The sequence below is a fragment of the Chelon labrosus genome (assembly GCF_963514085.1).
Source record: "Chelon labrosus genome assembly, chromosome: 14".
Classification (NCBI taxonomy): Eukaryota; Metazoa; Chordata; class Actinopteri; order Mugiliformes; family Mugilidae; genus Chelon; species Chelon labrosus.
In genome coordinates this window covers 11,057,769-11,072,589 of record NC_140347.1, presented here as the reverse complement: position 1 = coordinate 11,072,589, position 14,821 = coordinate 11,057,769, and the positions used below count along the sequence as shown (strand labels likewise).

At 43.6% G+C, this 14,821-nt stretch overlaps 1 protein-coding gene across 1 annotated transcript in view; it reads left to right on the top strand.

The window, feature by feature from the left end:
* The window catches only part of rev3l (REV3 like, DNA directed polymerase zeta catalytic subunit), a 70,309-nt gene that overhangs the window by 19,295 nt on the left and 36,193 nt on the right, over positions 1-14,821 (top strand). The window contains exons 2-3 of the mRNA XM_084559923.1: positions 12,318-12,507; positions 13,524-13,598. Of these exons, the coding sequence (XP_084416049.1) occupies positions 12,318-12,507; positions 13,524-13,598 (265 nt within the window). The remainder of the gene's footprint in view (positions 1-12,317; positions 12,508-13,523; positions 13,599-14,821) is intronic.

Below are 14,821 nucleotides of genomic sequence, written 5' to 3'. Positions count from 1 at the left end.
TAGAGTGGCATCCACTTCTTTGCGACCACTTGAATTAAAATGCTTTAATGGCCACACACTGGACATCACAATTGGCCTTTTGGGGAGGCAGTCCTAAATTTAGTAAATCCCGAGTTTGATCCATTAACGGTTACTCTGTCATCTGTAGTTTGTTTTTTCATGATCTAAAAGTCTCGCCGAGTTACGTCGAAGGTCGCACCATTGTCAGCAATCAACATCAAGCTCCTCTTGATACATGAATCATGTGGAAAATTGTTAACCTTACTGTCTCATAAATATTGACGCTATCACAGTTGCCACAGTTGCTGAAAATTGACTCTGGGCCATGATCGCAGACTGCACTGTGTATAAAGTATGGTCCGAGAGTGGAGACAGGTGGAGCTGCGGTATCAGTGACCCGACCACAGTCAGTTCCCGCCAGACTCATTCATGTTTTTTGCTACGGGGCTGGTTGGCATGGCAACGAGTAGTCGTCATGAGGTCGCATCGTGTTTCTAAAACAAAGTCTCTTGCAAAAATTTCCACTTGCCACTGCCTAAAATGAGAGTAACTATCCTTGAAAAAAAATAAAATTATTTGACGTGTACTTTAGTGTTTTAGTTCGGCCCAAGTCCCGCCCACTAACATGGAGTGGGTGGAGCTTATGGCCTATACTGCAGCCAGAGCTCTACTTGCTTTGGCTTCACTTTTTAGGAGCAGTTCCACCGTCCATCTTTGTCCACAGGCTATGACCAGGATGGACGGCTGTTTGCTCCAACTTTTCCAAGCTAAGCCAGAGGTCTTCAACACAGGGTCCGTGACCCCTAGGTGGTCCGCGGAGGTACTGCAGAGGGGTCGCAAATTTTTTTTCTCCATAAATCTAAATGGTTTTAAATACACATATAAATATATAAGTAGGGGGTCCCTGCTCCATCTCTCCATCAGTTTGGGGGTCATTGGCCTGGAAAACGTTGAAGACCCCTGAGCTAAGCTATTATGCTAGCTACTGGTCCTTGTTTTTATCCGGTCAAACAATACAGTTGCCTACTACTCAATGCATTCAGGTAACTTTTGAGCCACCAAACTAAGCCAGTTTCAAATGGCGTATTTGACACATTGGCACTGCTCTGCTTGCTCTAGGTCCTCGTATTTCCACATTTTAACAATTTAACAGTTTTGATAGCCTAAACTTCCCAGAACATAACCAAGAACAAAACGACATGAGCAACATTTAATATCCAAAATAGGTGACTGAATACGGCTCATTTATATTTTACTCGTTGTGTATTTGTCCACTTATTTTGAGCTGTTTCTAATTGATAAGGATTGTAGTGAGAGGCTGGAGCGTTAGGTGAGAGTGTGACATGGCTCGTGGGTCACGTAGGTGTGCCACTTGAGGCCAAGTCAGAACATTATAATTGTTTGCCCGTCTTGAAGAACTAGGCTGAGTTTATGTTAGCTCTCCCGCCACAGCCAGTAAGAGTCTCACTAACCATACCAAAGATCATATAATGCAGTCCTGTGTACCTCATCAAGCAGGGAGCACGCTCTCATTCATTTGCAGACTGCTCATGTGTATATTCCATCCCCTCTGTTCTCTCCAGCAGTTAATTCAAGGAGCAGGTGATAGGAGTGAATCCATTAGAAAGACTGTGATTTAGAGGGTTGTCACACTCCTCTGTTCGTTCGTCTTCCTCTTATTGCTTTCCTTCTCAGACACACACACACACTGCGACCTACTCATTGTGTGGCTTTGTGTATCTCCGCACGTCTGACTGGCATTTCACTGTTCGTCCGCGGATTTATAACAAAGGTTTCCTATAAGCGTATTAATATGGACGCTGTACTCCACCAACATTTACTGGAATCAATTTGGAATGACCCCAACATCATACAGGGACGTAACTGCACACAACGCCCGCAATTAACTCATTAGAACAGTGGCGGCGAACATGAAGGTCAGTGCCAGCGCTGCTACCATGGCAAAGGAACTATTGATCGGCTGCTCTCGTCAAAGCAGAGCAGTTGTTTTTGTGTGGAATTGACCGTATTTGTACGTTTGCTGGGTTACGCACCAAAAACACACGAGCCCCGTCCAGTTTCACAGACAGGCTCAAAGAACTTTGTGTGGGTGGTGGCTGTTTGTGTTTTTCTGCGTGGGCATGTGTTTTATAGACTGACGCAGATATTTGAGAAAGAATTGTTCTTTGAAGAGCGTAATTGGTTACGGAGAGTCTGCTGTCTTTAAATGAAGCTGTGCATGAGTAGTCACTACAGTGGACAGAGACAGAGTCCTCATCTGTACCGTCTATATCAACTTCATTTATTTCATTAAATGCAAAATGTTCCAGGAATAATCTGAAAAATGAAAGATTTGCCTTTTTTGGATTTCTGTAAATCTTATTTTTAGCGTTCGCTGAAGTGGAAGCTGCTTTTAATTGGAGTTGAACATAAACACTATCTATCCATATAGTGGGAGTGAATGGGGCACCGATAACGCATTATCTGCCGCGAAACTTGTTAATTTCACCAATATTTTGTTATGATATGCTATATGCTATTGCCCGTTGAGTCTGGAGTTACCTGTTCGATAAGATAAGATAAGATAGGACTTTATTCATCCCCGTGGGGAAATTGTCATCATCTGGGGTCTGTAGATTGACCTACTAACCTCTGACCTGGATGATGTCATCTCTGAGCGCCGCACGCACAGAGCGCGGCTTGTTTACCCGTAATTACTGCTAGTTTTTTGAAACATGGCTGAATATTTTTCAAATTCTGAAGTTGTGGACGACGACTTTGTTTATGATGGACGTCCTTACCGTTTTGAGCCAGAGTATACGGATGAGGAGCTCATTGAAAGGAGGATGGAGAGGCAGAGAGAGGAACAGCTGGCCAAAGAACAACATACCGCTGCATGTCAGCGAATAGATAACAGGTAACTCTGGACTCAACGGGGAATAGCACTAGCGTATCGTAACAAAATATTGGTGAAATTAACGAGTTTCGCGGCAGATAATGCGTTATTTAGAGGCTGTGTTTCGGTGCCCCATTCACTCCCACTGTATGGATGCGCGCAGATCTAAATATCGTCCGAACGACTCAAAATTACACCAAAGTTATATGGGTGAGTAAACAATCGTATTTTATGCCAGAAATAAGGTCCAGGTTGTAAAAAAACAGTAGTTCCCCTTTAAGTGACCTCAAACCTAGTTTGGCGTTTCCGTCCTGGTGATCCAGGCCGACGTATACAAGAAGATATCGCTGACCAGTTTATACCAGCTCTAGTTGGAAGCTGTCTATTTGAACAGGCACTGTTTTAAACTACGGTTCAGACAGTGGTATTTTTTTTTTTCCTTCCAGCATTTTCAGCAAGTAAAACCAAGTTGTGTGAAATTGGAGTTTTGACATGGCTGAATGCATATAATAAATCACATATGCATTTAATCTGGATGCCAGACACTTTTAATTGTCGTAAAAAAAAAATCAGTCTAACGATCAGCAGACTCTCCTTTAGACGGCAAACTCTCCTGCTCAAAAATGCCACAACAAAAAATTGCTTTGTACTAGACTTGATTTGCCATCCCTGTCAGGATCCCACACCTACTGCTTGGTGAGGTACAGACAGCATGCTCCTGTGAGTGTGAGAGAGTGAATGTGAGTGTGTATATGTGATTAACCGGCCTTTTATTCTACCACCTTCCTAAAACGACTGTGTATATTTTCCATTTTTCACAGTTTAGCCCCTCATACCCTCATTCTGTAATATTAACACACTAGCACTGAGCCGAAGGGCATCATAGATAACAGCTTAAAATATTTTCTCAAGTATAACTTGATTAAAGTTCTTCAGGTTGAGGCAGAGTTTTTCCTCTTCCACCACCACCGCCACCATCATGCATGTGTGCAGTAGCCCATTGTCTGCCATTTTCTCTGCAGGCAGTGGGAGTGCTCATTCCTATATTTCACACAGCTCTCCATGCGGCTTTTTTAATTAATACCAGTTCTGGTTTTTATTAACATCTTCTTCCATTCTTCCCTGTGGCATCCGTCCGACTACACTGGGAGTTTGACTGCAGCTACAAACGGGCGAGCAAAGAAGAAAATGCTAGCACAGAGCTCAGATAAAGCTGTAGTCATGTTGGAAAGCATTCAGGTATAAAATATGTGTGTCTGCTTCGTACAACATCAGGATCCTTATTAGTGTCTCCAAGGCAAAAGAGTTGCGTGCATTTACACAAGTTATTGAAATAGGAGCAAGCATTTGATTTATTCATTTCATAGAGGTGAGCTGCTGCAGTCCTTACTTTAACGTTACACACGTCTGCAGGTTAAATCCCTATCTCCATCGCACTGGGATTTAATGTGTTTGTTCGAGTCTGATGCAGTCTCACATCGGGATATTTGTGTGTTTTGACGTTGCTGTCTCCGTACAGGGTGGGGGAATGAGATCCAGTCTGAATGGGCGCTCGAGGTGTGACCAGGTTTTCTACCGATCCGTCTCCTTAGATGAGCAAGGGATGCACCGCAGCAGATGTGAATGTTCTGTTTGTTTGCTGTGCTGTACCAGACAGATAGCAAATAACTTCTTCTTATTTGGAGCCGACAGACCTTGTGGTAGGGAGTTTTAGTAAATTTGGTTCTTTTGCTCCCTCCACGTTACAGTGGCGAGGTGGTTAGCACTGTTGCCTCACAGCGAGAAGGTCCCGGGTTCGAATCCATGGGCCGACTGGGTTTGTTTGTTCTCCCTGTGTGTGCGTGGGTTCTCTCCAGGTACTCCGGCTTCCTCCCACTGTCCAAAGACATGCTGGTTAGGTTCATTGGTGATTCTAAGCTGGCCGTAGTGTGAAAGGTCGTCTGTCTTTCTGTGTTAGCCCTGCGATAGACTGGAGACATGTCCAGGGTAGAGGTTGACTGACAGGGTCATAAAAATCCTGTCATAATCTATTTTTACCTGTCACTTTAAAAATGATAATAAAGACATATTCAATAGCATTTAATTGTCATTCATTTTTAATTAATACTCAGTAGCAGTGGGAAAAAAGATTCAGATCCGGCTCATATAACCAACCATCAAAGACGACTCAAGAATCATGAATCTAGAGTCTATTTAACCGGCTCAGTTGAGTCCTAACACGTTTGATTGATATATAATCAATAAACTGCACCATTCAAACATCTTACATCTCACTCGGCAGAGAAACAAAACGTACCGCCCGACTTGACCACTAGCAAACTAAGACACTCACACACTCTCTCACTTACGCACAATACGCAGAGAAACAAAACTTAACTGACTCATAACCGCCGCTTGTGGATCCCTGCTTGACCAAGAGCCAAATATGCTCACTCGCCACCAAGTGGTCAGGGGCGTGAATTGCAATCTGGCATTTTGAGAGATTGCCTTCAGATTTTTCCGTCGCCGTTTTAAAGTAAAGAAACGGTCAGTGACGGAAAATATTCGGTTCCAGCAGATCCCTGCGACCCTTAACAGGAATAAGCGGTTACAGAAGATGAATGAATGAATGAATGAATGAATGAATGCTCGCTCCCTCCATATTGTCCAGTGTGTCAGTGTGGTGGGTGCATGAGTGTTCCTGGAAAACATCACCTGTACTCAGTGAGTCCACCTTGGATAAAACGGAGCTCTCGTCTTTGTGCCTCTGTGCTCCAGTAGGCACCTATGTATTGTGAGCTGTTTTGAGAGGAAAGGCTTGTAACAGGGGAGAGGGATTCGCTGTAAAGTGGTTCTGTATATTTACCTATTTCTAAAAAGAAGATATACAGAATCTACAAGTGGTTGTGTACACTGCTATGGATATATACAACTGTACAACTACACAGGATCTTGTATCAGGTTAATTGTAGGGACACGATTCAAACAGAAACTGAATATTTAACTTGTGGCTGATTACTGGGCAAAGGCTGAGGATCAGTGGATAAGCGGAGCGGGTTGCTTGGCGCTGGCGTATTAATGTGTGTACTTTTGCGAACGAGTGGGTAAATGTGTTCATTGTGACCGTAAAGCTCTTTGAGTACCAATAGGTGGAAAAGAGCGCTATATAAATACGAGGCCATTTAGCAAAGTGAACACAGTAAACAGTGAAGTCTCAGCCATGGAAAAACGTACGCAGCTGATTGATGGACGGTGGAAATGTGGCTTTTTCAGCAATGCGTGTTGTGTTTACGTGACTAAAGTGTACCGCTGGATCACAGACCCTTTAAGCAGGACTTTTGCCGTCTGTTAAAAAGCCATGGCTAAGCGCTGATTGTTTTAAGCTGTGTAGGACATACTGTGCACCACATCAGTGAGTAAAAGCCCCAAAACTGTATTTACACAGCGACTGGGGAAGATGCACGTGCACTGCGCGCAAGTTATCTTCAAAGAGGACCTTTACTCCAAATTCACAACAATCAATCTCCAACGCTGAAGCAACACATGGAGGAGTTTGTTCAGTTAGTGTCAGTTTCGGTTGTCAGCTTTTTTCCATCAGTCTCAAAAATACAGTGAGAAATACCAGAAAGCTCATGGTACGAAAACAAAAACATGCGTAACACGTGGTTGTGTGATTTGCCTTAAATAGTACGGCGTGCCAGAGGAAGCTACAACCTAGATGTGAAGTCGATAACATAAAACCCAGCATGTCTAACAATAGATGAACAAGTGGCCGATATGTCGTCTAGTTTACCGGCCGGTTCTATAACTAGCACGCTGGCTGACTGCCTCACTGACCCGGTGGTGGTGTAGGGCTGCTGCGCCGGGTGCTGAGTCACGGAGTTGCAGTGCTGATTACCACAAGGGAATGGGGGCCAGGATGAGAAGAAGTGGGGGCAGGGGGAGCCCCTTGGCACAGTGAACCCACTGTGTGCCAGCGCTCCTCCCCTAGAGGTTAAGCCCCAACGCGGTCACAGCCCCCTCCCTCCCTCCCTACAGCCTTCATTCAACAATACTTCAGTGGACGGTAGACAGGAAGTGGCATGTGGTTGTGAATCAACCGAGGTGTAAAACACACAATTTTCCGCATACATGTGACTGAAAGCCCCCCTGACAAAAACAATTAGACGATTAACTGAAAGACTATCTATCTATCTATAGATCTATCTTCGTTGGACCTCCTTTAGCTTTGATTACAGCACACATTCACTGTAGCATTGTTTCCATAAGCTTCTTCAGTGTCACCAGATTTATTTCCAGCCAGTGTTGCATTCATTTCTCACCAAGATCTTGTATTGATGATGGGAGAGTCTGAACCACTGCACAAAGCCTTCTCATTGGGGTTAAGGTCTGGACTCTGTGGTGGACAATCCATGTGTAGACATAGACCTGAGTTCTACTGTAGTTTTTCTTCCATTTGATTTCACCAAACGTTTGAGTGATCGCCAATCACGATCAACCACATTTCTTCCTCAAAGACGATGGTTCCCCACTATCCTTCCAGTTTTTAATAATGCGTTGGACAGTTCTTAACCCAGTTTTAGTAGTTTCTTCAATCTCCTTAGATGTTTTCTCTGCTTGATGCATGCCAATGATTTGACCCTTCTCAAACAGACTAACATCTTCTCCACGACCACAGGATGTGTCTTTAGACATGGTTGTTTAAGAAATGAGAAGCTACTCATTGCATCAGTTGGGGTTAAATAACTTGTTGCCAGCTGAAAGATAATCACCCATGATGCAGTAATTATCCAATAGGAGGCTCGTACATATTTGTGAAATCCAGGTGGAGACTTCTTTTTTTTTGACCAGGCAGTGTAGATATGACTAGTTGGAATGGTTGCCGTCATAAAATGTGCAGTTTGTTGTCTGGAATATGAAAATACTTAAAACTACAAACTGTCGGGTTAAAGCTAATCCAACAGCGATGGTTTGGGGAGCTGCCGCTTTATTCACACAGACCAGATCGTGCCCTAGGTTCAGGTTCACCTTTAAGTAGAAAGCTGAGTGCATCCTTACTCCAGACTCAACGGGCAATAGCTCTAGTGTATCGTAACAAAATATTGGCGAAATGAAGTTTCCTAGGCAGATAATGCGTTATTTAGAGGCTGCGTTTCGGTGCCCCATTCACTCCCACTATATGGATATACGCAGATCTAAATATCGTCCGAATGACTTCAAATAGCAAAAAAGTTATATGGGTGAGTAAACAATCGTATTTTATGCCAGAAATAAGGTCCAGGTTGTAAAAAAACAGTAATTCCCCTTTAAGGGACACTTTTATAAGGGACAGTATGTCTGGAGGTATTGTGTCATGACTCAGGTCGTCACTCGTTCTTGCTTAACTGTTCAGACCCGAGTCTTGACTAGAGCACAACAACAAGAAGCAGCAGATGTTAATTGTCTCGGAAATTTGCAATGCGGATCAGTCCACCCTCCTCTCCGCTTCCTTGTCTTATTTTACGCCCACCCCAACATCTGGAACTCCCTGAAACATACACACACTATTCATTTCATTCTTCTCTCTCTTTCCCTCTGCTCCACGTTTCCCTGCTCTCTCATGCAGACACATACCTCTCGCCATCATTCGGCCTCTCTGTCTCTGTCCGCTCTTCCTTTTTCTTCTTTATTTCATTCCGCCCTGCTTTCTCAGGCACACACTTATTCCCCCCCCCCCCCCCCACTTTCTCTTTCTGTGGCCTGACCAGCTGGGTGGAAAGAATCACTTGTTTATCTCTCCCGCTGTCCGTCAGGGGCTTTTGCTTTGCCGGTGCTGTTGCCTGGCAACTGCAGCACAAGCCAGCATTGGCTGCTTGTAGTGTGTGTGTGTGTGTGTGTGTGTGAGAGAGAGAGAGAGAGAGAAAAAAAGAGAGAGAGATGGAAAGAAAGAAAGAGACTCCATGTTGACTCGACAGGCTGAGGACAGACGGACGCATGCCGGCTTCTCTGCTCCCTCACCGCCAGAGTAGTTGCCAGCCTTTGTGCGACTCGCGGAGGAGCGACTCACACCTTGGCCAAGTTCGAGCGCCGACACACAAACACACACACACACTGCAGTCTAGACCGAGACTTGACTGAATCGACTTGAATGCCTTCATTGGCGCGGCTGCAGGCACTGATCTCACCTTCTGTGTGCGTTTCACTAGCTTTTGTTCCGAGTTTTCATCGCTGGTTAATCTGGAGTTTTTCCCTTTTTTTTTTTTTATTAACGCTTCCAAAAAGAGCATTACGCCCCATTAAGATATTTTAAAAGTGAGGAAATACTTGGATGAAGGCTTTGATCAAGTTAGACCTCTTAATTTGTGAACTGTAGCGGCACATTACAGCGTAGTAGTCTGTGAAATCTGTGAGATGTTCGGTAAAAACGGACTTCTGCGTGACTTCTTGAAGTGTGATCACACGTCCACAGAAGTCTGGTACGCGAGTATTTGCTCTAATCGCCTCTATCGAACTTACCAGCAAGTCTTTGCAGATTTGCAGGGCAGAGTTCACCGTTGTTTACCTCTGACAAAGGTGGAACTACATGGCAAGCTGTTAGACAAATGTTTAATTTATTATTCCAACTTCATCTCACCGATAAACTACAGTTTATAGTTTTTTTGTTTGTGATTCTCAGTGACACCACTTGATCTTTAAGCTTGAATGGAAACCTTAATGTTAAAAGACATGTCCCAGTCTTTGTTTTTTCCTTAGTTTAGTAACCTTAGTAACCTTAGTTTCTAAAATAAAAAAAAAAAAGAAGTAATGACTGCTTCTAGCCCCATTGAGGAGAATAGCACTCAATCAAACTTTAAATGCTCCCATGTGGTTGGTCGGCAAGAATAAACTGTTTTGTTGAATGTTGCAGCTGTAATCACCAGAACAGCAAACAGTGAGGGCTTGTAGGTATGACGGTAAACACATCAATAACTCGGGCCCTTTAAAACTAAAAATGACATTGTGATACATCGATCAAGGTAAAAGCGAAGCAGCAGCGTGCCTGTCCTGCTAAGACTCACAGATAACAAGGTCAGAAGACAGTGATTGCAGTTTTCCACGTCTAAGACAAGCGCAATACCCACAGTCAATGCAGTTTACAATGATTAAGAGCAGCAAACCCAAACCAGTACACGGTTTGCTTTCAGTCTGCTCTTAATATATAACATAATCTCATTTTAAGGACTTCAGAGGCAGCGATAATCCCTTTGTTAGAGTTTTTCATAGACATAAAGTGGAATTACTGTTTTTTACAACCTGGACCTTATTTCTGCCATAAAATACGTTCGTTTACTCGCCCATATAACTTTTTGGATCCAGTGGAGCGCCGCGTATATCCATATAGTGGTAGTGACTGGGGCACCGAAACGCAGCCTCTAAATAACGCATTATCTGCCACGAAACTCGTTCATTTCACCAATATTTTGTTATGATACGCTAGTGCTATTCCCCGTTGAGTCCGTAGTTACCTGTTATCATCATCCGAGGTCTGTAGATTGACCTACTAACTTCTGACCTGGATGATGTCATCTCTGAGCGCCGCGCACAAGCGACGGTCGGCTTGAATATTTTTCCGATTCTGAGGTTGTGGACGACGACTTTGTTTATGATGGACGTTCTTACCGTTTTAAGGCCAGAGTATACGGAGGCAGAGAGAGGAACAGCTGGCCAAAGAACAACAAACTGCTGCACATCTGCGAGTAGATAACAGGTAACTCATCATAACAAAATATTGGTGAAATGAAAGAGTTTCGCGGCAGATAATGCGTTATTTAGAGGCTGCATTTCGGTGCCCCATTCACTCCCACTATATGGATATATGCAGTTATATGGGTCTAAATATCGTCCGAATGACTCCAAATGACACCAAAGTTATATGGGTGAGTAAATGATTGTATTTTCTGCCAGAAACAAGGTCCAGGTTGTAAAAAAATGGTAATTCCCCTTTAACATTTCCCTCTTTTAGCTGAGCATAATGTTCAAATTAACAAGACAAATGTAAACGCCCTTTTTTGTTTTTAATCTCACAGTGATGTTCTCATGTGGCTGATTTTTTTTTCCCCCTCACATAAACCTGCTGCCTTCCACCGGGGGAGCTCTGCCCTCTGCAGCACAGAGTGTTCCCTAAATCTCACTAATATCCTGCAGTGGATGTCAGATTCAGGCACGTTCTGAGGATCCCGTTGTCTCTCAGCACCACATCTTGCATTACCCCTTTTCAAAACTTTGAAGCAGTCACGTGTAGTTGCTGTGCCAAAAGATCCTGAGAATGCATCTTCCTCTTTTGAAGGCTCCACTTTGGTTCCAATAATCTCAAGGATGGTACTCGGGGGGGGGGACTGCAGCATTGCATTGCACACAGCATTTGTCACCCCATAGCATAAGGACGTACCCTTGGCAAGCTAAATGTGTGTTGTGTACGGGGGTGGGAGGGAGACGGTGCCAGACCCCTCCTCTGCCGTTAATGATGACGGTTGGGAAGGAAGGCACGTCATGTCACGTCAAGCTCCTACATAACACTTTCCCCTCCTGACGAAACTGTCGGACTGTCGCTTGTGCAAAATACGCTAACAGACAGGCTCTGATTTGTGTGAGCTTTGGCACCTTCTGCGTACGATGTCCTCATTTTTACATTGTTGTTATTATCTTTTATGTAACCAGATTAAACATAGTTTACCCCCCCCCCCCCCCCCGCCAGTCAGCAGTGTGCAGATAAAAGCTCTGGCCCGAGCCGATACTGGCAGATGGAGAATGAATCTGAGCGTAGTGTCTGCAGCACAGTTCACCTCAGATGACTCTTCAGCGCTAGAGTGTGTGTCTGTCTGGGAGTGCTGTGATGTCACCCCCCCCTCCCGTTATGAATACTGTATTTCCCCCGTCTCCGTAGCGGCTGACCTCACTTCACATTGCTCAAGACCTCAATCCTCTCCGCTTGGCTCCACCCACCACGGCCGTCGCCTCCGCGCTCTTCCTCTCCGTCGTTGTTTAGTTACTTAGCTAATGGCCTGTGTTCACACTGCGTACATGTCCGTCATGAATCAAGTCATTACAGGCTTTTTTTTTTTTTTGTTGCACTCATCCATCTCTGTTGCCTTGCAGTGACTGGATAGAAAGTGTACAGGGGCGAAAACTGTTTACTGGACCCTCCGCATACTCCATTTATCTCAATTGCAGCAAGACCAGATTTAATGGTCTCAGTAAAAAGAAGTCTAATCAAAGACTACATCCGTGTAGCTTGTGTTTATATTGAAAGACTTAGTCTGTGAATGTTGGGAAATATGTCTGAGTAGGTTGTTTCATACTGCCTTACCAAATGAATGAATGAGTGCCTTCGAACTAAATGTTTCCGCCCTTAAAAGCTTTTAAACCTTAAATCCAAACGGGCGTAAAACTTTAAGCTAACAGATTTGCCGTTGCTGTGTCGCAGGCCAGAAGACGTGTCTCCACCTCCACGGCGTGTTCCCCTACATCTACGTGCCGTACGATGGCTACGGGCAGCAGCCGGAGCGCTACCTGCGGCAGGTGGCCTTCAGCATTGACAGAGCCCTCAACGTCGCCATGGGAAACCCCTCCTCCACCAACCAGCATGTGTTCAAGGTGGTGTTGGTCTCTGGCATGTAAGTGACACACGACTGTGTTGAGATTTGTCACAAATAGCAATATGAATCGTGCGCTATTCTGCTTTTATTCTATTTCTGTTATATGTATTTTATTTTGGATATATTTTATTCTGTTATTTATTCTGTTTTAAACTTGACATATATCCATATAGTGGGAGTGAATGGGGCACCGAAACACAGCCTCTAAATAACGCATTTTCTGCCGCGAAACTCGTTAATTTCACCAATATTTTGTTATGATACACTAGTGCTATTCCCCGTTGAGTCCAGAGTTACCTGTTATCTATTTGCGGACGTGCAGCGGTTTCTTGTTCTTTGTCCAGCTGTTCCTCTCTCTGCCTCCGCATCTTCCTTTCAACGAGCTCCTCATCCGTATACTCTGGCTTAAAACGGTAAGGACTTCCATCATATACAAAGTCGTCGTCCACAACCTCAGAATCGGAAAAATATTCAGCCATGTTGCAAAAAACTAGCAGTAGCAAATTACAGGTAAACAAGCTGACCGTCACGGGTGCGTGCGACGCTCAGAGATGACATCATCCAGGTCAGAGGTTAGTAGGTCAATCTACAGACCCTGGATGATGATAACAGGTAACTCTGGACTCAACTGGGAATAGCACTAGCGTATCATAACAAAATATTGGTGAAATGAACAAGCTTCGTGGCAGATAATGTGTTATTTAGAGGCTGTGTTGGGTGCCCCAGTCACTCCCACTATATGGATATACGCGGATCTAAATATCTGACAAACGACTCCAAATGACACCAAAGTTATATGGGTGATTAAACGATTGTATTTTATGCCAGAAATAAGGTCCAGGTTGTAAAAACCAGTAGTTCGCCCTTAAGTTGGCACTTAGTACCAAGAATTTAATAACTGGTAATGATGGTGCATTGAGACAATAAAGAATCTTGAATGCAAACCCTGTTTAAAACTCATAAATCTGTGTGAGGAAATGTCAGGGTTTAGATATTGATTTTGTTGTGTGTGTGGTCTTTTTCTTGTCTTGCAGGCCCTTCTACGGTTATCACGCCAAGGAGAAGCTCTTTATGAAGATCTATCTGTACAATCCACAGATGGTCAAAAGGTAAGATTATTGCGGATCAATAAAGTTTAATGTGAACAGGGATCATCACAGGCCCCCTTTTTGTTTGATGTTTCCGAATGCCAGACTGTGTGTGTGTGTGTGTGCGCGCGCGACTCTGCCAGCTAAACTGAAATCGATTGCTGCGTATTCAGTTGTACGCATTGATCGGCCGGGTCCGTGTGTGTGGAAGGAGACCGGAAGGCTGAATTATTTTTCAGAGTGATCTGCATTAGTGGTGACAATGTGAATGAAGAATTGATGCAACCGTAAGAGTATAGTGAAAGACGTGTGGAAAGGTGTGTAGCAAAAAATAAATAAATAACATCTGAGAATGGCAGAAGAGAATAATAAGAAAGGAATATTTGATGAAGAAAAAAAGTAAAAAAAAAAAATGGGTGAATGGCAGGTTTGGCTCTTGTATTTGATCAGTCAGTGTGTCAACACAGGTTTCTGACCTTTAAAGAGGAAACATGACTCCAGGGACGACCTCAAACATTCACACAGTGAACTGCTCCCCATTTCTCTATCCAGCAAGTAGATCAAGGACAACGGGTCCTTTTTCTATTTGTTGGACACACACACAAAAAAAAATTAAGTGAAAGGATTATATTTATAGATTTAAATTTGGTTTTACAGGGTTTTTTTTTAATTAATTGTGAAAAAAAGCATAATTAACAGTGTGGCGATATGTTCTGTGGTTCAAGCTTAATTCTTTAGGCCTTTAATAAATGTACAAAAAAAAAAATCATATTTAGCAAGTCTGAAAATTAATTAAAGTGACAGTTGATCGTCTTTGCTCAAACGCTGATCATTACAAACTGTTCACCAAGCAGAGAGGAGCCTGGGTACGTTTTTTTTACGGCTGTTTTCAACCAAACTGTGCAGGAAAATATTGTGCTACCTTCATTAATGTGAATGAGGCCAGTTCAGTGCCTACACAGAGGCCTTTTGCAAAAGATTTTACCTGATTCAGTTTTCAACAGATAGCAGAAAACAGTGTTATCTGGTTACATTCCTGGTGCATTACTTTGCTGTACGAACACTAACCTGTCAGCCACTCCAGATTTGCTCACTGAGTATTTTAATTCTCTGACCAACGTGGATCTTTTCAATCCAAAGGGTCACTAACGCCTATCTAGGTTCATATACCTGTACCGTGGAAGACTTGAAGGATGTGCGTGGATCGTCACATTCATATAGTTGTGATTGCCCATTTGTATGAG